General features: G+C 38.3%; 1 protein-coding gene across 10 annotated transcripts in view; it reads right to left on the bottom strand.

The window, feature by feature from the left end:
* The window catches only part of SPEF2 (sperm flagellar 2), a 246,864-nt gene that overhangs the window by 32,581 nt on the left and 188,176 nt on the right, over nucleotides 1-26,107 (bottom strand). For 8 of the 10 annotated variants that reach the window (XM_037799097.1, XM_037799104.1, XM_037799096.1 and 5 more), the window contains 4 exons: nucleotides 23,682-23,911; nucleotides 11,899-12,005; nucleotides 10,502-10,684; nucleotides 4,910-5,002 (listed from right to left, as the gene is read on the bottom strand). In XM_037799097.1, the coding sequence (XP_037655025.1) occupies nucleotides 4,910-5,002; nucleotides 10,502-10,684; nucleotides 11,899-12,005; nucleotides 23,682-23,911 (613 nt within the window). Of the gene's footprint in view, nucleotides 1-4,909; nucleotides 5,003-10,491; nucleotides 10,685-11,898; nucleotides 12,006-23,681; nucleotides 23,912-26,107 lie in introns of all 10 variants that reach the window. The other 2 variants (XR_005210938.1, XM_037799100.1) reach the window with 2 other exon arrangements.

Below are 26,107 nucleotides of genomic sequence, written 5' to 3'. Positions count from 1 at the left end.
GAAATGGAAGAAGACATTTGGAGACTTCCCAATTTAAAAACTTGTTAGAAAGCTACTGCATTCTAAACAGCATGGTACTGGCACAAGGACAGACATATAAACCAATGGCGTTCAACTGAGCATTCAGAAGTAAACCATCATATCTGTGGCTAATTGCTCATTCACAGGTAAGTCAAGTCCAGTCAATGGGAAAAGAACAGTCCCTTCAACAAATGGTGCTAGGATAAATGAATATCCTTATGCAAAAAAAAAAAAAAAAAGTTGAGTCCTACTGCACACCATATACAAAAAATAACTTAAAATGGATCAAAGACCTACATACAAGAACCAGAAGTACAAAACTCATAGAAGAAAACATTGGGAGGCATCTTTAGGACCTTGTGTTAAGCAACGATTTCTTACACTTTATACCAAAAGCATGAACAGCAAAAGGAAAAAATAAATGGGGTTTCATCAAATTAAAAGCTGTGCATCAAAGTAAAAAGTCATGAAAGTATTAAAAAAGAAAAAAGAACAAACAAACTAAAAATCATCCCTACAGAACGGGAGAATGTATTTTGAAACCACATATCTGATAAGGTGGTTTCATATCCAGAATATATAAAGAAATTCTACAACTCAACAGCAAAAAAGGCATACAACCCAGTTAAAAAGTGGGTAAAAGACTTAAATAGATATTTCTTCGAAGAAGATATACAAATGGACAATAAGCATATTAAAAGATGCTCAAAATCATTAGTCATTAGAGAAATCAAATCAACACCACAAGATACTATTTCACACCCATTAGAATGGTTTCTATTTAAAAAAGAGAAAATAATTATTGAAGAGGATATGGAGAAACAGAAACACTCATTTATCATTGGTGGGAATGTAAAATGGTGCAGCTGCTGTGGAAAAAGTTTAGTGGTTCCTCAAAAAATTAAGCACAGTATAGAATTACCATATGATCTATCCATTCCATTTCTAGTTCTATACCAAAAAGAATTGAAAGCAGGAACTGAGACATTTGCACACTGATGTTCATAGCTGCATTAATCATAATTGCCAAAGATGGAAGCAACCCAAGCGTCCTTCCAACAAAAGAATGGATGAACAAAATGTGGTATATACATACAATGGGATATTATTCAGCTATAAAAAGGATGAAGTTCTGATACAGGTGACACCATGGATGAACCTTGAAGATCCGCTGAGTGAAATAATCCAGACAAAAGAGACAAATATTGTATGATCTCACTGATATGAAATATTAGAATAAGCAAATTTATAGAATCAGGAATTAGAATATGGGTTACCAGGGGCTGTGATGGTGGTAGTGTATGGGGAATTAATGCTTAATTGATAAACAGTTTCTGTTTGGGATGATGGAAAAGTTTTGGTAATGGATAGAGGTGATAGTAGCACAAAATTGTGAATATAATTGACACTGCTGAATTACATATTTGAATGTAGTTAAAAGGGGAAATTTTAGGTTTATATATATGTTACTAGAATAAAAATTTTAGGTTTGTATATATGTTACTAGAATAAAAAGTTTGTATATAGGACCTTACAACACAGATTGAACTCAAAACTATGGACTATAGCTGATAGTATAATTATAATATTATTTCATCAAATGTAACAAAGATACTACACTAATGGAAAGTTTTAGTAACAGGGAAAACTCTGTGTATGTGTGTGTGCATATATGGATACTCTATTTTTTGTGTGATTTTTCTGTAAAATCACAATTAATCTAATAAAAAATTACTTCAAGAACGAATGCAGTAAGTAGGTGAACTATATAGTGATTATGGAAACAAACAAAAAAAATAGGTCAAGGACAGGGCATTGGGAATAAAGGGAAGGGGGTCAGATTTCAGTATTGAGAATGTGAAATCTGAACAAAGACTTGATGGAGACCAGGGAGTTAGCCATGTAGGATATCTGGGGTAAGAGCATCATAGGGAAAGGGAGCTGCGGACACAAAACTCCGATGGTGAGTGCTTGCCTTCCATGTTCCACCAACAATGAAGAGGCCAGTGTGGCTGAAGCAGAATCAGCAAGGGGGAAAATGACAGGAGATGAGGTGAGAGAGGTAACAGTCAGGAACAGCAAGGCTGGCCTGACCACTTCGGGTCGTTGGCTTTTCCTCTGAGTAAAATGCAGAGTCATGGGAGGGCTTTAGCAGAGGCCAACATGATCTGACTTGTGGTTTGAGCAAGACAAGCAGTAATCCAGGTGAAGCTGATTGTGGCTTGTTCAATGTGATAGCAACTGGGCTGGTGAGTAGCAGCTTGATCCTGGACATATTTTGAAGTTAGGACTAACAGGATTTCCTGGATGTGGGATTTGGAAAAAAAGAGAAGAATTGGAAATGACTCCCAGGGTTTTGGCCTGAGCAACTAGAGAGAATGGAGTTGCTACTGACCGAGATGGAGAGGGCTTTAGGTAAAGAGAGGTGAAGTGGGCAGAAGGGGAGATCAGTGCCCAGTTTTGGACATGGGCAGTTTCAGATGTCTACTAGATAATTCAAGTGGAGAAGTCAAATAGGCAATTGCATTTAGGAACTTAGAATGTGGAAGAGAAGTCCAGGGTGGAAATAGATATTTGTGATTCAATAGCAAATAGATAGATAGTATTTAAACAAACACAAAGCAGCCTGAGGGAATGGAAGAATCTCCTTGCTTTCACCTGGACAAAAACTGTGGAGAAGAGATGAAGACAACATCTATGAATACGATATAGTTAAAGTAAAACCATCTTTTGTTCAGGGAAAAAACCTCTTAGGCTTTTTACACACTGGGAAAGTTGCTCTTGGTGCTGAATGAGTAGAAAACTGGGAAGCCAGGACACAGCCTGCTGATCTTCATCAGTCAAAAGGAAGTGCATCGTCACTGTCAGGGGACAATGATGTGATTGCAACACAGAGATTTCCCAGGGTTCCTTTTTTGGGTGCAGCTGAACTTTTCATCTAATGCCTGGAACCCTGAAGTCATTTAAGTTCAAGGGCAGCAGTCTTGGCCTGCCTTCAAGGGCCCATGAAAGGCATGGCTCAGAGGCAGGATCTGGATCACAGAGAACACAGGTGACAAAGCAGGGAAGTTGGTGGTGGTAGGGGACCCTACACTGTAGCCCAGCCCCCACTTCAGGAGCAGATGGAGGCTCTGGGAGACGAAGGACCTTTCCCAGGTGGGGCAGAACTGGTTGCAGAGCTCTCTTTTCACAGGTATTGTGTTTTCCTGATTTGGTCTTTCTCATCCCAATAATGGCAAAAAAAATTTGTTTTATATTTTCTCTCTGCACACCTTTTTTTAGCATGTTAATCATTAATCATTGTTTAATCAAGTTTTGCTAATGTGGTTAGCATCTGTTAACACTTACATAGGGCTTACCATGTGTCAATCGCTGTTCTAAAAGTGCTAACATGAACTCCTTGTCACAACAACCCCACCAGGTGACTGTCAAGATCTCACAGCTTGTAAGCTGTGGAACCAGGAGGCAAAGGCTGTGCTTTTAATCCCAGTTTAAGAGTATTGAAATTTATGTACTGCTGAGCAGCCAGCCCCTGAGGCAATGAGGGGATGGAGAACACCACTTCTTTTCTGTCCTTTGGGGATCACACACGCGCACATGCACACACACCTGTTAGCCAATCTTTGCCTCCTAAGCACACTTCTTTCTCAGGCTCCACAGTCCTGCCTCTGCTTTTAGCTTTGTTCCTTTCCTTCCACCTCATTTCCCAGCAGCTCCGGAAACAGCAGGTGGGAGCCACCCCTTACTCCTGTAACAAAAGGCCCTTTTTTAATCCTGGTCTTCAGGGTTTACCAGCACAGTCTGTCTTCTGGTTTTAGCGGTCAGGTGAGCAGCTAAAAGGCCTTGCCTTTGATGGACATTTCTGAAAACTTTTGGCTGCTAAGGAAGGTGCTTTTCACTCGGCATCATACGATGCCAAGTTTCTTCCAAGTAATGAAGAACTGTTTATGTTGTTGGAAGATTTGTTCACAAGATCATACAGAGACGGTCTTCCAAAAGCTTTACTTGAGAATTTATTTCAGTTTTCCAGTTTCACTTAAACAAAAAAAAAGCCACCACCACTGCCAACCTCAACTTTTCTTGATAACTCCCTGCTTCCTTTCTCCTACCCTTCTCACCTGCTAGCATTGAGCTCAAAAAATATATGCCCAGTTGCAGGGAGTTGCTCTCTTTAAGGTTACAACTGGAGCCATGTTCAATTTCATACCACAATTTTGAACTAATGGCTGGCTGGAAAATGAACAATTGATACATTATTATACATCTTTGGTTATGATGTCTAAATCTACCATTCAATTTTTCTCATGTCTTACTGAATTTGGCTGTGCTAGATACATTTTTATGTTTTAAATATTCACATTGAACTCACAGTTGTTTTCAGATTTTAAGGTCATGCTGTTCATTTAGGCCTCAGGGATAGAGGCTATGATAATATCATTATTGATAATAATAATATTGAGCAGCAAGTGCTGATGGGCCATGGGCAATAAGTTTGTCAAAGGTTAGTCAAAATCAAAGAGAAACAGACAAAAATATACATTGGTAGAATGGCAAATCTTATCCTAATATTTTAGAATTATAAAGACCTTAGAGAAAATGTGTTGAGTCACAAACAAGCTTCTTTGAAAGATGGGAAAAGTGGAACCCAGAGAGGTTGTGGAAATTGTCCAAGTTCACATGGACAGCCAACAGTGGCACTCTAAGATTTTAGCCTCTGCCTCCTCACCCAAAGCTTCTCTATGCTGCCTCCTTAGTATTAAGTCTTCACTTTGGGGATTCAGCAAAAGAATTCGGGGATTCCAAAACAAATTACGTAAGTAGAAGAAATGACACAGAAAATGATCAGGAATGTTATAATACTAAATTTTTTAAAGGTCTCAGAAATTACCTCTAGAAGATGCTCCTGCCTATTAAATGGCAGGGGTTCAAGAGGATTTTCTGGAATTTTTATATCTTCATCTCCTGTAAACCACAGACCAGCCTACACAAAAAATAAAAATGAAAATAGTTAAAATATTGAGCTGAAATGTAGATTCCTCAAAAAGCTGCTGAAGTTGAACCAACCTTGTTCAGTTATCTGGAGCAGTGGTCCCCAAAGAAGGGCAAATAAACCATGAGGGTGCAGAAGATAATATTAGAACTTCCATTTACATTTATTTTTATCCCATTTTTAACATATTTTAAAATTTTCATATATTGTACATTGTATATAAGGTATTAATGCAGAAGAATACATACATAATTTATAAAAGAAAATCTACATATTGGGGGTGTTAGCTATGTTTTAACTGTTGGAGCATACGATGTAACTTGGAGATCACTGCCTTGGATTATGACTACATACCAGTATTTTGGAGGGGTCTGTGCTTCCATAACAATAGTCAACATTCCCCATGCCCTCTTATTGCTATCTCAGAGCCTAGCATAGTAAGGTGCATGTTGCTGGTATTAGAAAATCTTTGTTGAATGACTGACTGTCTGACCCAAGATTGCAGTGGCCTCTTTTTCATGACATCCTTATCTCTAAGCCCATATTTACACCAGTTACCAAATCCCTTAGATTCTGATTTGGCAATGTTTCTCTCATCTCTCCCTGCCTTCCACTCCCACTGCTACCCACCTAGCACAGAGCTTTATTACCTCCATCCTGGGCTATTCCAGTAACCACAGAGCTGTTTTGTTTCCTTCTTATTTGTTTCGGCTTGAACCATGCAACCGTTTCAATCTTCTCAAAACTTTTAACGTTGCCATATCATTCCCTGCCCAGAACCATTTCCTACTCTCCCTTATTTGCTCATACTATCCGTCCAATTTGAGATGCCCTCCATCCTCCTTTCCACCTAGGGTAAGCCTACACATTCTTCCAGATATGGCTCAGTTCACTCCTTCTCAGTGAGGCCCTCCCTGATCTCTCTGCTGAATGCCAGTTTTACCTCTTGTTTGTACCACACATTTGGCATTTAGTTCACTCTTTTGGGTGTTGTCATTATCTCTGCTGTTGAACACATAATGTTGGAGTTAAAAGATGTTTGTGCATAAGGAACATGTCTTGCCAAGCTTATTTTTTATTCATGGCAAGCACTTTATATACATAAGCATTTTCCCCTATACCTTGCTCCCCTTACTGCCCTCCAGAGTGAGAACCTCCCCTCAGCCCTGCCTACTGCCAAGAGCCATTGGCTTGCCTATGCTCTGTGCCTTCCTTCCATTCTAGCCAAGGATTGCGTGTGCTGTGGAAGAAGACTGGAAAGGAGTTGGGTAGCTGGTATGAGAATGCAGCCCCAAGAGGTGAGGACTGGGTTTTCTTTCATTTGGAACAAAGGAGTTTTGGAGTGGGAAATGCTGCCTATGTGGGAACCTGTGAGGGAAAAGAGCCAGAAGGAACTAACAGGCTCCAGTGTGGGCTCCAGTCATAAGGGCAAGTGACTTTGGCATTGACTGGGAGGAAGTCATTGTCCAGTGGCTAATCTGTGGAGGGTAACATCCTGGTAACACAATGGATGGGAGAAGAGGGACATGAGGAACAGAGAGAATTCTGTTGCTGGCCATGATGGAGTAACAAGGTTCAGATTTACCTTCCCTTCTTCAACTAGAAAAATGGAAAAAAATATGGAATGATTTTTCAGCCATTAGACAACACAGTGCAGGACAGTGAGTTTCTCAGAGAGTTTTCCTGGAGACAGTTTCCAGGCTGCAGTGCTAGGAGGGTAATCTAGATAGGGCCTGGCAGTCATGCTGAATCAGGGAGACAGATTTGGAGGAAGAGAGGCCAAGGTGGCTAGACTGTGAGGGGGAAGACTACCAGACAGGAGGGAGCTTCATAGGGAGGGCTCAGAGATCTGCAGAGAGCTCCCCTTGAACCTTGACTGAGAGCCAATCTGTGGATGTGTGGTTGGAAAATACCAGAAGCTGGAGAAAGAACCAGTGGAAAGTAGGAGGCCAAAAGGTTCCTGGGACTCATGAAGGGCTGGGAAAGTTTCCGTAACCACCAGCCAGAGTGGAACGACCTCCTAAAACACAGGGCATTGTGTAGAGTTCCTAGATGGATATTGTCTTAATGGTGGGCCAAATGAACCCTACACAAAATGTTGGCATGGACCCGCCCCTCCAAAGCTTAAGGTAACCCTTGAAAGGACCAAACTGATTCCAGGTAATGTCAAAGTAATGCTTACCAGTCTTTAAAGGTATAAAACAAAAGCCGGCACCCAACAATAAAAAGTTCACAATGTCTGGCATCCAATACAAAATTACCAGAAGTGCAAAAAAGCCAGTAAAATGACTTGCAAGCAGGAGAAAAATCAAACAATAGAAACAAACACAGAAATGACACAGATGATAGAATTAGCATTCAAAAGGCAGTAAAATAGCTATTCTAAATATATTGTATTTATTCCAGGATGTAGAGAAAAACATGAACATATGAGGAGAGAAATGGAAGATATAAAAAAGGCCTAAATTGAACTTTTAGAAATGAAAAATGGGATATCTGAAATAAAAATATACTGCATGATATTAATAGCAATTAGACTCTGCAGAGGAAAAGAGAGTGAACTTCAAGACATAGTAATGAAAGCATCCAAAATGAAGCCAAGAGAGAAAAGACTGAAAAAAATGAACTGAGCATTGGTGACTTGGAGACAATATAAAGCATTCTAATATAAATGTAATTGGCTTCCCAGAAGGGGAGGTATAGGAAAATAATTAAAAAACTCATCCTGAAAATCTTCCAAACTACAAACTCACAGATCCAAGAAACTCAATGAACCCTAATCAGAAGAAACATGAAGAAAATCACACCAAGGGACACAATAATCAAATTGTTGAAAACCAGTGATAAAGAAGAAACATTAAAAGAATCAAGAGAAAAAAAGGAAACAGGTAAGAACCCTGCTCTTCTCCCCATTTCTCAACTATCAATTCTATTTCTAATTGCCTCAATGCACAGGAATTTTCCCTGCTTCTTAAAACTAAGGATTCATGTGTATTAGTTTTCTAAAATACATGATATTTCACAAATTAGAACACTGTTTCCAAGTGTTTCACACATAAGAGGGCTATATTAGAAAGAAAAAAAAAAACAACCTATAGGGAAACAGCTTATGTATTTTTGAGAATCGTCCATGAAAATGTTAGTGTGAACTGTTGAATGTAAAGCTGCAGAGGAGAAGTTTAAATTGATACGTGAGGTTCAACCACATCCTGCTTCACAGGATTATTAGGTGATTTCTCTTTAAAATAAGGAAATGCCTTTTGTACTCTCTTGCAAAAACATGGCCAAAGAATTTTAGGGTTTTTAACTTTTCTGTAGAGAATAAGTGTTGTGCCATTTGGTTCCTATAACACATGATCCATTAAGTCTAAAAGAAAATGCATTGTCATGGACAAAGACAAGTCAATAGTTCAACAACAAAGAATTTGACACTAGTGTGACTAAACATCCACAAACACACGACAGAGGGAAGCATGTGACAGCTGCAGCAAGGATGGAACCAAGGGTAAACAGGCTTTTATTGCCTCTCATGGACTTATTTCACAAACCCAATACCTTAATCTGTTTTAGAAGTTGGGAAAATCAACCTTAAATGGTTGCTGTGGTGAATCTGCAATTAGTGAAAAAAAAAAGAGATAAAAAATAAAAAACACATAGTAGAGAGCCCTTTTGTCACAGAGAAATGTCACTTCAGCAATAGTTATACTATTTTACTATTCTAACGCAGCATTTTCAACGAATCTTATAAACGTTTCCCCCTAGTTTCTTTTCCGACTTTTCTGATTAAATAACTTTTTTGTGTGTGTGAATGAGTTGGCAAGCATTGGAAATCTGTAAAAAAGGTATGTGGGATGGTCAAGTGGGTAGCTTCAAATGCCTCTTTGGCCTGGGGCTACTGAAGAGGGGGGACTGGGTGGGTAAAGGGAGAGAGCAGAGCCCAGAAATCAACTGTTCCCCAAAACATAGTACCTTAGTGTTTCTGTTTCTATTAAAGGCAGCATCCAACTTTCTCTAAGAAATTCATATCTTTGGTAAAGAAACTTTCTTGTTTTGACTCAGCACTTTGATAAAAATTGCCAACACCATTTGGTCTTCTCCTGTTTGTGTAAAAGTATGTTCAAATTGATATCCTGTGCCACATACTGTAAATAGTGAACACTGATAATTTCACAAGTGCCAAATTTTTAAAACCTTAAGCCATCTACAGAAATGGATTAAGTTTCACTTTTGGTGTTTTTAAACAAAATCACCTGAACAAATTCTAAGTCTATGTCATGATAGCATTCATAAATTGGGTCTACATGGGAAATAAATATATCAGCGCCCCATGAGCCAAGAACCTGTCTTGATCAGACCTACAAGAACCTCCTCAGTTTAAGTGACATTTCCTCTGGCTCAAACATATTAGCATGGAAACCTCAAGGCTGTTTAAAAGCACTTCACTGATTAACTGTGGAAGAAAAGAGAAACAGGAAGTGCTTAGTATCCCTAAATGTGAAATACATGTGGGATATAGGTACCTATAGAGTATCATCCTGTTTTAAAAATAGCACCTTGTCAAAGTTTCCATCTTTTGTGTCTACACACCAACACGAATGGTGAGCAATATAATCAATTCAATTAGTAAAGGCAAAATAATTAATTCAGGCCCCTCTTGGTTATGGGATTTCATCCTCAATCTTTTCTTACTCAAACTTCTAAAAAATGTGTTGACATTTCTTGTGTTCGGTTCTTAATGATCTATTAATTTTCTTAACCCTCCGCAGTCTGGCTTCTGTACCCATTATTCCACCAAAATTGCTCTGGTAAAGGAGCCTGCCAGATCCATTGACTAGTTCTTATGTTAGTGGATTACCCACCACTTTATACACTTTCCTGGGTGATCTCTTCCATTCATAAATTCAACTACCCCCTACAAGACAGTGACTTAATATCCCTTCTGCAGCTGCCACATCAAATTGGTCGTTTCTGTCTGCACCTGCATTTCCCATAGGCATTTCAAACTCAACTTGTCAGGAATGGTCTCATTATTTACCACCCCTCATCCAAAGAAAGAACCTGCTCATTTCCCTGCATTCTTTATCATTGTTTTGCTACTCCCAGAGATTCTGATTAAATTTATCTGTGTTGAGGCCTGGATACTGGTATTTTTAAAAGCTCTCCAGGTAATTCTAATTCCAATGCACAACCATGTTAAGGAATCACTGGCTAGGAGTTTAGAAGAAGGACCATACAGTTAATATGGCTTCTTCAGAATGCTTAGTTCTCCCAGAACCCAGAGAGGAGCAGTTCTGACATTTTCAGATCCTGTTCCTGGGTGCAGAAGTCAGACTTCTGCCTAGGGCTGTGCCACTGCCTGGGCTGCCTCTGGGTGCCAAGACATGAGCAGTTGGGTGGCAGAACACTGGCTGGTGATGGCACATCAGTAAGTACACTTCTTAGGTCAAAAGTACTCTGCTGTTATTTGTGCCACCACATACTCATATCAACCTGCATATACTGCTCAAGAGTGACTGTGCCCAGTTGCTCTTCGTCCACATCCTTGAACCTCTGCAGGGTCTCTAGGAGCTCCTCTTCCAGGGGCATGGGCCAAGGCCCTGAGGTTACTAACAGGAATTTCCGCCAGTCCACGAATTCTGAATTTATTATTAATAAAGATGTCAACTCCTGTAACTAGAAGAAAACAGGAAATGTCATTAGAATATGACTCTCTTGAAGCTGTCTTTGCTCAGATTTTCATAATAAGAGTTTCATATGAAGGAAAAATAATTTTATATTGGTGAACGGAGCCAGTTCAGACTTCTGTGATCATAGGTTCTGCCAACCAATCCACACGGATCGTAGAAAGTGTTTTTTTGTTTCCTTGAAATTTGTGGTTTTTGCTTACTATGACACAACCGATTTACACAGGTGACTCCATTCTTTGTATCTTTTTAACCGAAGAGGGACAAAGATAATAGGTGTTAGCAGTGCAAGAGCTCTACAGCACATAGGGGAAATAATTTTTCACCACTGGGTTTTCTGATATGTTCTCAAGTCACACATCATGATGAAAAGAAAGAACAATCAGAATTAACTCTTATTACTAATTAGGATCATTCCATCTGGTAGTAGTAGAAACAAACTCACTGACTGAGCCTCCTGGTTTCGATAATGTTTCATTGGCTGTCAGTGGCATCATTCTTCAAAGAATGCGCATGTACGTACTGTGTAACTTCATTTGCAGTTCAATCAATTCAATCATTCACTCAAGTTTTGTGGATTGCCTACTATACTGGGTTGAATAGTGTACCCCCCAAATTCATGCCCACCTGGAACCTTAGAATGTGACCTTATTTGGAAATAGGGTCTTTGCAGAGGTAATTAGTTAATTTAAGATGAGGTGATAATGGATTAGGGTGGGTCCTAAATCCAACGTCTGGTGTCTTTATAAGAAGGAAAAAAAAAACAGACACAGATGCACAGACACACAGACACATACACACACACAAACCCACAGAGAGAACACCATGTGATGACAGAGGCAGAGAGTGGAGTGAGGCATCTACAAGCCAAGGAATGCCAAGGATTGTTGGCAACCAACAAAAGCTGAAAGAGGCAAGGAAGGATTCTTTTCTAGACCCTTCAGCGGGAGCGTGACCCTGCTAACACCTTGTTTTCAGGCTTCCAGCCTCCAGATCTGTGAGAGAATAAATTTCTGCTGTTAAGCCACCTAATTTGTGGTAATTTGTTATGGCAGCCCCAGGAAACTAATATGCTCACTAAAGGTCAGATTTTGTGCAATTACTGGTTATTTTAGAACAATTTATTCATTGATCAAATAAGAAGAATGCTCAAAGCTTTGAAACCCAAATAATGACAGGGCTTAAAACAAAATGGAAGCTTACGTCAGGTAGGGTGAGGTGCATCCAGTTACTAGGCAAGATGTTTGTTCCAAGGTTCAGGGTCACCAAGTCAAGCAGAATGTCAGTAAATGCTTTATTTCCTATTAAGCCTAGTAACACGATGAAAGATATTTTGTTATTTATTTTACGTGACAGGGTTTTTTTTTTTTTTAATTTGCTAAAGTAGAAGAAATGAGCATTTGTTCATATAATTTAAAAATGTAACCTTTAGACAAAGGGAAGACATTTTGAAAACCCCCAAATAATAATTTCCTGATAGTCCCCCACTATCGTTTCTCAGTTAAGTGAAAGTGTCTTTTTGGCCTAGTAATAATTCACTCCAGATTAGGAAAAATACTGAGACCTTATATTTTAGTTTGGAGTCTCCTTTGATCTTTTGTTCAAAATAAATTTCATGTATGCTGTAAGATGCAAGAGTAAAAAATTTGGGGAAATATAAGATACAGGAATTTCAAATGAATGCAAATCACCACTGATCAAGGTAACACACATTTATCCTTATCTTGCCCTTTAGATCAGAATATATTTGCTTTGTAAACATAGGGATATTTGAATTGTTAAATTACTGGATTGAATGCTAAATTAATCATTCAACCAGTTCAAAATAATCCCAAGTATACTGTAAAAGATCACTAACCTTTTAAATACTTGCTCTTGTCCACTACCTTACTTTACCCTACCCAAAAGACAGGTCTATTGTTGTCTATTTCTCATGTCAAATTGCATGCACATGCATTACAAAAGGAAAAGGAAAACAAAATAAATCAATCTGCTAAAAAAAAAAAAAAAAAAACAATGTCTGGCTAATTCCAAGTAACAGAGATACCTGCTGGGGCCAGGAGGGGGTCCTATATGTATTCAGGTATCTTTCAGGTCCAAAGTACACAGCTGCTCGTCTTTGTTTAGGAATAAGAAGAGCGAAAAATAGATGCAGAATCTCATTTTTTTTTCCTTTTTTTACATCTAAGTTTTTAGCATTTAAAAGATTTCGCATGAACTTTATCATTTCCTCTAACTTTTAGGAAAGTCCAATAATCCTGTTACCATTTCAGTGGTTCATATCACATCTATAATTTTGAGATTTGGAAGGTGAACAGCACCTTTCTTTCTTTGATATGATTGGTCATCCAACAGGTTGTTCAGAAACAAATTCTCTATCCTTTTTGATCTTAGGATCCAGACTTACAGAGATGAGAACATTTTCCCATGTAGTATAATTTTCAACACATTTTATATGATACCGTATTGGTTTCCAGATAAATTAGAAATAAATCATTCATGTTTCTGAAGCTAAAACCACAAATAAAATCTTTTGGAACCATGAAGATGCTCAAAGTATTTAAAAATTCTGATGAGTGGGCAACATGTTTCCACTGTCTCTGTGGCTATGGTAGAAGACAAAGTACTGTAAAATAAACTTCCAGTTTACAGGGGTATTGTTAGTCTGAGGATCCTTGTGTAAAATTTGAAGACAATTTTAATATTCGTGACCATATTACTTAAACGGCCAACACATGCAGTGACATGATTTCCATATATAATGAAGCAATACAAACAGACGTGCTTATAAATTTTGTCATGGATACACAAGAAGCTCTTTTTCAGTTGGACCCTAAATTAGCTGTGTAATGTAACTGTCATTTAGAATTAACCAGGAAAAACAGGCTATTGCATGCCAGGCCCAAGTAAACCCAGATTCGCAGTCTGGTCATCCTTAGCAATAACTCTCAAAGATGACATGAAAATAACACCTCGAATAGGAGCCCACATCTCCACCCAAAGAATGAGAAAGAATGTGTGGATACAGAAGTAGAGTTAGAAAGTTACAGAAAAACCAATCTCTGGATTTTTATTTTCCTTTGTATGTTTGGAAGATGCCAAGTGTCTTTTCTGTTTGTCGAAGGCTGGTTACTATTTTACTTTCATATTTCAAGTTTTTTAAAAATATTTTCAGTGAAAGAGTCAGGATTTTTCACATTGCTAATCACTTTCATAATAGCCTTCTGAGTCGGGTGAGCAATCTGAATTGGATCTTGTATCGCCAGTGGAAGATGGTGTTCTTGTATTCCATAAATGGATAGCTTTCCTGGGGCCAAAGCTATTAATATCTGGAGAATTCAACTGAATTATCAGGAGATCTGTCATACTTTCAGCCTTGATTTTAACACACATGTGTGACTTGCTGCGGTTCATCTGACTAAAGCCACGTTCTGCTTCAGCTGAACTTGCAGGGAGGGTCAGCACAAGGTCTACTAGTGTCAGGATATTTGGATACTTGTGTAAGTAAACAGAATTCACAAAATCCCAAGTCAATTTGCGAATGTTCTGAAATCTAGAAGGGAGAATGAAAAATGCAAAATATTAGGAGACTCCCAAGTTATACCCAGATATTTACATATATCAACTAGTATACTCAGCTTGCTGTCTTTCTAACCTGGCATAAATCTCCAATTTCAACATGCTCCATTCAGTATCCACTTGATCGATTTTCACATTGGCAGCTTCCAGTATGGATTCATAATGTGCAATCAGGATGGATACCTCCTTTTCTCCAAATTCTAAAATCAAGATGTAAAAGAAAAAACAATCACATGTATCAAAGAAACTCACACAAAAAAATCAAAGAACAACAGGTTCAGGGTCAGCACATATAGGTTACCTTGATTTATCTTTCCAGGCCACAATTTAAAGCTTCCAATCATGGTTGCCCTCACCACATCTTGGCTGGCATCTCTGAAACAGCCTTGCAGTTTCTTGATAAGATGTGTTAATACTGTGTTTCTCGTGACAGAAATGTTTCCGTTTCCACTGAGGCAGTTACCATGAAAGTGAGTGACTGTATTCACCGTGCGTTCTTGTGGCCCCGGTCTGGGGAAAAAAATACCCCCCCACAAAAAAAAAAATTACATGAAAAAGCACCTGGAGAATAATTTCTTAAGTCAAACTGATTTGACAAACCCTCAGATCATTCCCAGCCCCTCACCTTGTTTGGTATATTCTGAGCATTTCCAACGTTGACTCTAAGGTGGCAAATATGTCAGCAATTGAGGAATTTCTGTTCTGATTGACACGGGATAGAATGCTAAGGACATTAATGACATCCACCAAGAAATGGGAAAATTTAACAATGTCGGCTTGGAGAAGGAACTCCAGAAGTCTTTTGGCTTTCTGTTGACTGGTGTCACTTCTGCCTTCACCTGCCTGTAACACAGTTTGGGGATAAAATAAGGTTTGCCTTTCTCCAAGTTATTTCAAAGAGCTTAAGAAAAGTATTTGTTATTTTGAAAAAAAGTAAAATAATATAGAATTTTAAAATTACTTACCAAGTGCAGTTGCTGGACAATGGCGGGATATCCCTTAAGAAAGTTCTGGAGAGCTGCCTGTAATCCATGAAGCCACCTCCTCCCATTAACTTGAGAAGGCATCACAGGTCGAAGGTGAAGGTCTTTGAAAGCTGCTATCAGGGAACTCTTATGAAGAGGAAACTTGTGGTAGAAGTGATAAATGTCGTGAAGAAGGTCTTTGACAGCATTGTACAGGGGACTGCTCTGGAACACTGCCTTATAAGATAGTTCGAGGCGATGTGCAAAGCAATGTACAGTCTGCAGACAAGGCTGGATTTCTCTTAAAAGCAGGGCCACCCCATTGTTCTCACCCTCCATGGCAGGGGCACCATCACTCCCAAAACCCACCAGTTTCTTGGCCCAGTCATGGCTCGACAGGCTAAGTTGAAGATTTATCTCTAGAGTTCTCTCAATGGCATTTTTAATTGCCAGAGGATCCTTCTTTTCTACTGTCTGTACCCCAACAATTTGACAGTGCACTTTTCCTGCATGTGCAAACTGCACATAGACAAGCTCGGCTTCCTTGATTGAGTTGTCTGTGACTCCATCACTTACGACAGAGAAAAATTTACATTTCTCTAGTTTCTCCCTTAGATTTCTCTGTTCCACTTCAGTGATAAAATATGCAAATGTCCTAGCTGATTTGTTAGATCTGAATACTGGGCCAATGTCAATGCCCTTCATATCATCCAACTTGCACATCCAAATAAAATCTCTGAGGGGACGTCCTGTCTTGGCAATAGCGTGACATGATCTGAATAAGTTCTCCACCCTGCCAAGAGTTACTTTGCTCATGGTCCTCACCATCAGCTCGGTGGTGGCTCTGTTCACCACAGAACCACTTGTTGCTTCCATTAAGGAAGCCTTGGCATGAGCCTCACTGAGATGATGTGCATTGAGAAATTCAGTCCTAAAGTTGTCAGTGCCACTTACAAAACTCACCTGACTTCCCCTTGACTTCACTCCATGCTTACGACACAGGCCACAGAACATAAGATTTAATATCTCATCATACACGAGCCAAGGGTATTTTTTTAGCCAAATTCTCAAAAATTGATTGTTCCTCTTTGGAAGGTAACAGTCAAGTTTCCGTGAACTTGTCTGCTCCTTGGTGACTCAACTCGCATCATCTGGAGGATCTCTGCCTTTAAAATAACTCCACGTTGTTATTTTAATCAGTCATCAATGTCAACCCCTGGTGTTGCTTATTTCCTGACCCCTAAGTGTGCTCATTATTTCTGGAAAAATTATTTGAGCCCTTACTACATAGCAAGCATTCTAGTAAGTTTTATCCCCATTTTATAGTTAAGAAAATGAACCAACTACTATTATCACTATTTTAGGGATAAGAAACTAGGGTCCAGAGAGGTTAATTTGTCCAGTGTCACAGAGCTCCCAGGTTGGAGTTGGGATTCATTCACATGCAGTCTTACTCCACAGCCCCCATGCTCACACACTTCTCTATTAAGGGTTCCCTTTTATGGGGAAAGAGTGCTGTGGTCTTCTAAACGCTAGAATCTGGGCATAAGAGGGACACTGCTTTCTGCTGCTACTTTCCTGCCTTGATAAGAAAACATAACAATAAGGACCAGCAGTGCATCTTTGCCTTGGATCGGGCATTCCTTCTCTCCTGCCCCAGTCCCTCCTTCTCTGGCAATGGTAAAGACAATTTTATTTACACGAAGAACGTCAGACTTCAAGACCCTTCCCAGTTGGTTTGTAAAGCAGCTGTGCCTCACCTCATCTTGTTATTTAACCCAAAGATTTAACTTTTGACAAACATTTGACCATTTTCCAGGGAGGGGAAAATACATTTATCTGGACAGTAGGACACAAATATCAAAATGAAACAAAACCTTAAATACCAGTTTCTCCTTTAAGGTTCCCTCACTGCCCCAGCCCACGTATATATCTCCTGTCTGTAAATTGCATCACCACTGGTCATTAGATAGCTTTGCCCTATTTTATAATATAATTATAAAATGGAAGAGGTGTATGTGTGTGTGTGTGTGTGTAATATTATTTTCAAACATCTCATGCTGACATATTCAAAATTTTTGCGGCTGTTGCTTTCTGATCATGGGTGTTGATTCTTTGACCAAATTTTAAGCTGCTTCTGACCAGACTCGTTCTTACTTCTTTTGTACTCTATAATGTCTAGCTGATTGCTAAGCACATGATAAATGTTGGAAGAAAGAAATCTCCCTTAACTGATTTTCATGATGTCACATCTCTTAACCCTTTCAACTGAAAACCATTCGCATTAGTTTATCTATCCTTTTTTCCTTATTTTATCTAAATCCTATTTTCCTTTAATCAGTCTTTTTGCAGTTGTTGCTGTTAAAGCAGATCCCTGACTTTTTTTCCACTCCTAAATATTGCTGCATTTCATTTAAAATTAGTCTCCTTATGTAGCTGTTAAAAAAAAATCTATACCTACTGCCTTCATTTCCTCATCTAAGCATTGGAGTACCTGTCAGCCTCCCACACAAAGCCCTCAGCACCAGATCAAGTGCCTGCTCAACAAACATATTATTGATTAAATGAATGGATGGATGGAAAAAAAAAAGTCTAAAGTAAAAGGCCTTAGCTTCCACTACTAATTTAGCTAGCTTTTATGTTTTTTAGTTGTATGAACAGATTTTCTGGAAGATGTTATCTTTATTTCTGAGCATATACTTTCATTTGCCTAATTATTTTCTTACATAAGTTCTTGAGCTTCAAGAGAATATGTTTCATCCTGAAGAAACACATGAAACTCTGACTGCAGATGGTTTTAATAGGGTTGAAGACTTCTAGATGCCCTAGTGCATTTCTGGGACCAGAATTTGATCTAGTAGAAGGAGTTCATCCACTGGAAGAACTGTAGGGCATATGGAGCCACACCCTTCTTTGCTGGAATCCCTACATTTTGTCACCTGGATAGATATTCCTGTTAATAACATTGATCTGTCCATATCATTCCTTTTTTAGGAAAACTTTCTATATTTCTTGATTTGTGTAAATGTTTGATTAATTTAATTAAAGCAATTCCAGATCAAAATATGGGGCTTACTTACCTGTGAGTATCTATTTATTTATATTTTTATAATTTTCTCTGAGACACCGAGTCTAGAAAAATTCACAGAACTTTCCAGTTTCCCCTTTCAGAAAACAACCCAGTGCCCTTTCTCCTGTCTCCTGGTTACTTGAGGCTGTGCAGAGAGACTGGGCAGTGTCTGCTGGTCTGTATGACATAGTCTCCCCCCCTGCAACCCATTCTCCACATCTCTTGGCACTGAACGCCTTTGATAATCCTTCCCTGCATGCCCTTTGCCTGCCACTTGCAACTTCACAACTTGACCACAAGCTATCGTTGTCATCCCACCTCCTGCCACTTACCCCAGCTTGTCTGTTAGCTGTTCCCTATACATGTCATGCAACGTCACAAATCTCTACATCTGTTCCATCTTCCCTTTTGCCTGAAAAGTCCTTTCTCTTCCTGGAAGATACATTTCAGAGTTTCCTCTGGATTAACCCCTATGCTGACCCACATAGACAGTAGTAACTACTTTCTCCTCTGAACTCCTGCAAAAATTGTGTGGCTGAATGACTAGTTCAGCGGCTACAACCTAGAGTTCTTGGCCTCTAAGACCGGTCACTAAATATCAGGGTCTTCAAGAAGGGGGCTCAAAGGAGGACTCCTTGTCACTTTATTAGAACAATGTTCCAGTCCTTGACAACTAAACACTGCCTCTCTTGAAGAAGGAGCAAGGATATAGAGTATGCTGGTCTGTGTTCTCCCTAGATAACCTCTTGGCAGAGGCCAAAATAGCTATGAACCAAATGTTTATGGGCATTATATGGAGGGCTGATGGGCCTACAAGGAAATGGAGTTCTTATGGTTTAAGTGGGGACAGAGGAACAGAGCTAAAGTGTTCTTCTAGTTTCAACAGAGTCCTAATTGCTTCCGTTGGAGAAAGGCCATCTTCCTGAAGTATTTGGCACCTGATGTTTGGAGACAAGATGTACCTGTTCCCGAGCTGTTGGTGGTATACAAAATATCTGTTTTTGTTGAGGATGCTTACAGTCCCTGGGGAGCCACATAGCCCATGCTTAATTCTACCAGGTGGTGTAATTTTTTCTGGAAGCATTCTGGGGGTAATTCTGCATGTGCCTATTAGGGTATGTGCACCTCCAGGGCACTGAAGACAATAATAATAGTTTCTAACAATATTATATAATGCTATGTGTTATCTAATACTATGATATTACTGTAATTATATAATAATAGCTTATATTAAACTTAAATTGCACATTCTACATGCTAGGTACTTTTCATATATTCACTACTATAATCCTTCTAATAGGTCCATGAATTAAGAATAGTTATTATGTGAAGCACAGAGAGGTGAAATAACCTTGTCCAAGATCGTACAAAGACCTTGCCAAGATCTGCAAGGCAGTGGCAGAGGTGGATTTGAAAAGAGCTGTCTGATTCCAGTCATTCCAGCACAGAGTTGGGTGGGTATGAAAGGAATTAACATGTAAAATGCTAGCACAGGGCCTGACACATAGTAAACACCAGGCCAATATTGGTTATTGTTATAATTCAGAAAACATTTATTAAATCTCACTCTTTTCTGGGAGTATGCTCATGGGAACGATTTCTAGGAAAGTCAGTGAAAAATATCTCAGTAATTCATTGGCTGTCTCTTACTTAACCTGCTCCAAAGGTTCCAAATTTTGGCTTTTTCTAAGTGGCAAGAAAAATGCAAGCATGACCAAATTGTGCCATTGCAGTTTGCTTGATTTTGTATGATTATCATTCATGAGGTCATTTTTCCTTTTGGCATATTTGTGGCAATCATATCAACACTTGGTATTTTATGCCTAATTACCATCTTTACCAAAGGAGGTTTAGAATCATCATAAGTGGCAGACTTTGACTGGAAAAGGAGAGTTGAATATAAGCATTACAGTATATGATGCATTTTCAATTTTATTTTAGCTTTATTAAGGGCCATTTTAATGACTACTTTTCATTTTCAAGTGAGTTAACCAATACTCAGCAGAAAACTCCTTAAGCTTTAGTTATTTCTATTTATATCCTGATGCTGGCTACTCACAAGTATTTAAAGTATTTAGTCATTTGGTTTAATCAAAGTTTACCCACTTCCCTCAATAATTTTATTTATGTAGCATAATTAAAAGCTGAAAAATGTATTTTAAAGATATCAACACTCCTGTAAATTTACTTAAAATTCTTATTGTGACTCCAATAACCTAACAACTGTTATGTGCACAATTGTATGCGTTTCTTAGAAAAATCTATTTGTTAACATATTTTAGTGAGCTTGGAAGTTGCTTCTTAGTTATCATGGATTGCATGGGAATATATGAAATAGCATAGGAAATGTCCATATTTCTGACTTAGAAATAATAGCAACTTTCAAGTTCAAGTAGGAAGTTCTGCCGGACCACACATTCAGAAAAGTACCACTTTCAGCCAATTGCAATATACTTTCAAAACACATGTCACTCAAACTAAGATGGTCTTTTGGAATTGTAGAGTTCCAGGGTAAATAAAATGGAAGATAACACAAAAAGGAATATGACTAAAGACTTCGTTGTAAAAGATGGATGGGTGTGAATCATTTAAGATAGTGAACAATAATTTCAGAACTGAGGAAGACAGACTAAATCCAGAGGATGCTTTGTGGGGCCAGGTGAGAGGGATGAGGGTACCAGTGGTAATTATTGGACTCCCTCAGGGCAGGGCAATGTCAGCCTCAGAAGCCTGACTTTGAGGGCTCATCAGAGAGTCTCCAATTCTGTGACTCTGGGCTGGAGAAAATGGAATGATGCTAACTTGTTCCTTCCCTTTATTACTAATAATGAAAGCAGTGCCATAATAGCAAAAATAATAACAATGAATACTACTTCTACTGATAGAGTGCCAGGCACTATGCTAAGTATTTTACCTATAACTTAAAAGCAACATATGCACTATATATTTTTCAAATGGTGTAACTGAGCTAATAAAGCAAAGAGTTTAAACTGCTTGTTCATAGACGATTACAGACTTTGAACCATCACAATCCCCTAATCCCATGTGTTATACAACGTTTTACATTCTGCTGTGATTACAACTGTCACTCTTAATTCTGGATTAATTCTCCAGCTTGGGTAAATGGAGTTGGTTCTCCAGACAGAGAAGGAGAGAAGGCTGCCCCTTCCATTTGCTGCAGTTCATGCTACTGGAGAAGGAAAAGCAGAACAGTTTCCTTACTATTCCCTAAACAGCCATACCATTGCCTCATATCTTCATGTTGGCTAGTGGTGGTTCCCTTAAGTTTAAATATCTCTATATCTTTGTCATCAAATCACTCTTTACTTCCTTCAATTCCACCCTCCAAGGTATTCCTTCAAAAGTGTGTCCCGAAGAACCTCACTGGACACTGATTCTTTGCATTCTTGAGCACTTTTATAAAGTTTACACTCTATTCCAGGGAGAATTTAGATATCGTCTATGTTTTCTTCATCTTTGTTTGCCTTTTGAAATTACACTATAAGTTCCCTAGGACAAGTGGTTTGCCTTTTATTTCAACATTTTTCTTTGTTATAACTATTCATCTTCCTCCTTCTCTCTTTCCCTCTCTCTCTCCCTCCCTTTCTTATTTTCCTACTCTCCCCGACTGCCATACTCTGAAATCAGTTGTACTGAGAGATAAATCTATCTGTTGACATCTTTTAGACCAAAGAATTTCTAAATGTAGTCTTCTAGGACATACACATTTCAAGTTATAGCTGCTTCGTTATTTATTTTTAAATTTTAATTGAAATGCAAGTTCTGGTTCTGAGGTTGGATTCAACAAGTATCATCGTGAATACTAGGGTGTCCTCTGAAAGGAATTATCAGTGGCTGATAATTTTCAAAATCCACTTCTTGTTCCGCTGCCCCCCAAAGATTTTAGTTTTGACTTACTAACTGGTTGATTTACTTCCAGTCACATTAGTGTAGGATTAAAGCAAATCATATTTCATGCATAAAATCTTTTATGCCTAACTTTTTATTTTATATGTAAAAATAGCATGAATAAAATGAATAAAAGCAACTTTGAAAGGGGAAATACATAATAAAAGGGCATTCTGATGCCCACACAATGGGGAAGAGGAAAGAATCTGCTTGACTGGAGGATTTCAGGGATTTCATGGGTTGGCTTTACAGTTGCATTACTTTTTTTTTCACCTGTTGATGGCCACATTTCCTTCTTGTCCCAATGCTGCCAACCCGAGTCAGTGCCCATCCACAGCTGCAGTGATTTTATACTTGGAGGGTGTAAAACCTGCTCAAGCTGATCAGATGAACTGACACATGCCAGGGTAGGGATCCACCCAGGGTCACAGGTATACATTTTTTTCACCTGTTGGGCTTTGTAAGGACATCTTCAGACTTAGAGCAAGGTAGTGCTCTTTTTACTAATGAGATATGATGTGAGTTTCAGGTAATCCTGGACTTTTTAAAGAAAAATGAAATACACTCATTGTGAAAATAGAATTGTGTTCACAGTAGACAAAAATCAGTTGACTATTTTCGAGGAAAAAGTAATGATTTTCCAATAAGTAGGCTGTGTTAGACTATAAAATAAACCTATTTATGAGAAGCAAGTTGGTTTGATGAGAAGGGGCCGGGACTTTGAATTCCCGGGGTCCTGACTAATATGTAACCATTGGCAATTTCCTCAACTGCTCTGTGGCTCTGTCTAAACTATACAAAGGAGATGATAATCCTATGCAATCTTTCTGAATTAATTGTGCTATCAGTTGATGGAATGTATTGGAGAATATCTGGATGTAGAAGAGCCTGAGTAAACAAAGCCTGTGCAGATTTTATAGTACTATGATGATAAAATGTGAAGGAAATAAAGAATGTGTGCAGAAAATAACAAGCCCACACATATGAACACTTAATATTTGTTAATAGCTTAGTTCATTCTCATCTTTGTCTGCTAAGCATTGAATGAGAAGGCACATATAAAAGGGAAATTCTCTACTCTCTGGTCTTATTCACAGACTAGTGGGGAAGGCAGAAACACAAATGCAGAATCCCAATATAAAACCTAAACTAGAAGTATGCACAAAGGCTGTCTCTCAATTGCCATTTGGAGTAATACTCAATTTTACTAACTTGCCCTGCAGGGGCAAGGGAAGACAGGAGCGAATTACCAGGAGTGGGGATCACAACACTGTTAGATTTAGTTACTGTGGTCCTTCTATTTTTGTAAGTTCAGATCTATGTTGTATGAAGCAAATATGTGATAACTAGAAGACAGTAAGGACTCCCTTTAGCACCACACTGATTTCACTTGTGGACAACTGATTATCATCCCATTATTCTTAACCTTTTTGTGTTCCTTTCATGATAATTATTTTTCCTACCTTTAGGTGCCATATCTAAGAATTGATTTCGAAGATTGTCAAGCTGTTCGATGGTCAGGGTGCCATTTTCTTCCTTTTCGACAGGTGGAGGACGTGTTGGTGGGGGAGGATCTGGATAGACTTTTATGTTGCCATTAATAAAGAAGTCTTCTTGGCTTAAATAAAGTTCATTCTGAATTTTTGTAGAGGTTTCAATGTGATAGCGAGCTACCTCAGTTAATTTTTCAACACTGAAAGTGGAAAAATGAATAGGTATACACATTAAAGATACTTATTAGATTAATATTATTTGCTTATAAGACATGCACAAAAGTGAACTCATTAAGTTATTTCAATCTGTGTGTTCAGTCTGCTCAAGTCCATTTTAGAAAAAAGCAGCATATAAATAAATTGGTGTAGATTAATAACAAAAAAATAGTTATTACAAAGCTAAGTCACAAATTTTACATAAAGCTTAACAAAAAGAGAAGACATCAAATACAGTTTTATTATTAGAACATATTTAACTACATTTGCAAGATTATGTCAAGGGATATATGTCATCCTAAGTATGAACCAGAATAAGGTTAAATGGCAGAATAAGTCATAACATATGACTTTTAGAATAGACATTTATTTAGAATCAATATAAATTATAGAGTGTATCAAACGTGATAATGTATTTCTAACTACATCAAGGAGGTTGATGGTATCTAAGACACAGTTGTCAGAATGGACTGTTGTATACAAACCATTGAAATAGCTTTGCTATCTTTACAAACAATAACAAATTCTAGCTAGACCGCGTGTTTCTACGCAGTGATGGTTAGGAATAGTTAGGAACTACTATGGTGTGGTGGAAAGAGAACTGGCAGCAGAGTTCTCATACTAGGATACTGTCTGGCCAAGTCCTTGGCTAAGTCAGCTTAAGCTGTCTGCATTTCCTCATTTTACAATGGAGCCAATAACACATCATCCACCTACCTTAGGGTTGTTAATGTGAAATCTCATAGGGCAAGGATTTAAATTATCTCATACAGTTATGACACTTTAAAGGTCAGAGAATTTTTGTACATAAATAAGTACAATTATCACCATGTTGATGAAAGGTTATTTTTTAAATGAAATATCTCCAAATTACAGGAAAACACATATTTAATTTGCTTTTATATAATTCAGGAACACTATAGTATTCATATGCTGAAAATAGGAAACAGTATTAGTTGCTTTCTTTAAAAAGCCACTCCTGAATTAAACTCCAGCATGTTGTCTTTCTGAGTGTCCATATAGCATGCATTATCTAATTTGTTTATTCTTTTGGGAATTGTGTGCTTTCGGGGGTGGGGGTAGGATGGGAGTTGGGGGTGGTAAGGAGTGGGCAGAAGAGACGGGCCTTGGATAGCTACTGAGTTTAGAATGTGAGGGAGGAGGGACTCCAAGAGTGGTCTGAGACCCAACCATAGCCAGGACTTCAAAACATGTGTGCGCCACCTAGTGCCTAAAGAAAGAGAGGGAAAAAATGCCAGGAAAATAAAAACAGGATTTGAAGTTCAAAGACATCCGACAGCTCTTTTTTTTTTTTTTTTTCTTGTATCACTGAAGAGTCTGTGTGATAATCAAAACAGAAAGAACAGCTGAACATTCCCAGGTTTTAACTTCTGTGGCCACGATACAGCACTGTAGATTCAGAGGCAGAGATATATACAGTATAGATAAATCAGACAAGTATGTCTGAGAAAACGTAGAGGCATTTTCATTTGATAGTCACATGGATGTTAGCCATCAATACTAAGAATCAAGAAGATATGTTCTCATTTGTAAGTGGCGGGTGGAGAACAGAGTAGAACTTACTGTTCTCTGTTATGAGTAACAGATTTAATGAAATTCTTTTAAGCATTACTGTGATATAGTCACCAGACTGATACAAATGTATAAGTATGACATATACAGCTATTGATATAGCTATATACTGACATATATATGATACAATATACTGACATATTTATATCTATTTTTTTTAATAGATTCAATAGTTATAAACAATTAGCTTGAAGATTTTCAGCAGAACCTTTGTTATGAGGCAAGGACTGGAGGAAACAAACCATAACAACTGATTTTTAGACACCAATTGTCGCTTCTGTGAATACTTGCTATGTGAATCCTATGTACATAGCAACTTATAAATTTTCACTAAACGTTCACTGCAGACTGTAGTGTGTCATAGAATCTAGGTCTAGTAGAAAACTGAGACAGCCTGGTTACAGGGTTTCCTTTTATAGATGAAGCTGATGAGGCCCAAAGCAATTAGGCAAGCTTCTAATTTGTAGACTCTGTGGGACTAGAAATTAGGTCCCTGGCCTCTCAGATGACAGCTATCTCCACTATGTTGAGCTGCTTCCTTTTACCTTTTAGGGGAGATCTAAGAGAATGAAACTCATTGCACCTCA

The sequence above is a fragment of the Choloepus didactylus genome, chromosome 11, assembly GCF_015220235.1.
Source record: "Choloepus didactylus isolate mChoDid1 chromosome 11, mChoDid1.pri, whole genome shotgun sequence".
Classification (NCBI taxonomy): domain Eukaryota; kingdom Metazoa; phylum Chordata; class Mammalia; order Pilosa; family Megalonychidae; genus Choloepus; species Choloepus didactylus.
Note: the sequence above shows the minus strand (reverse complement) of the source record. Positions and strands in the feature narration are given on the sequence as shown.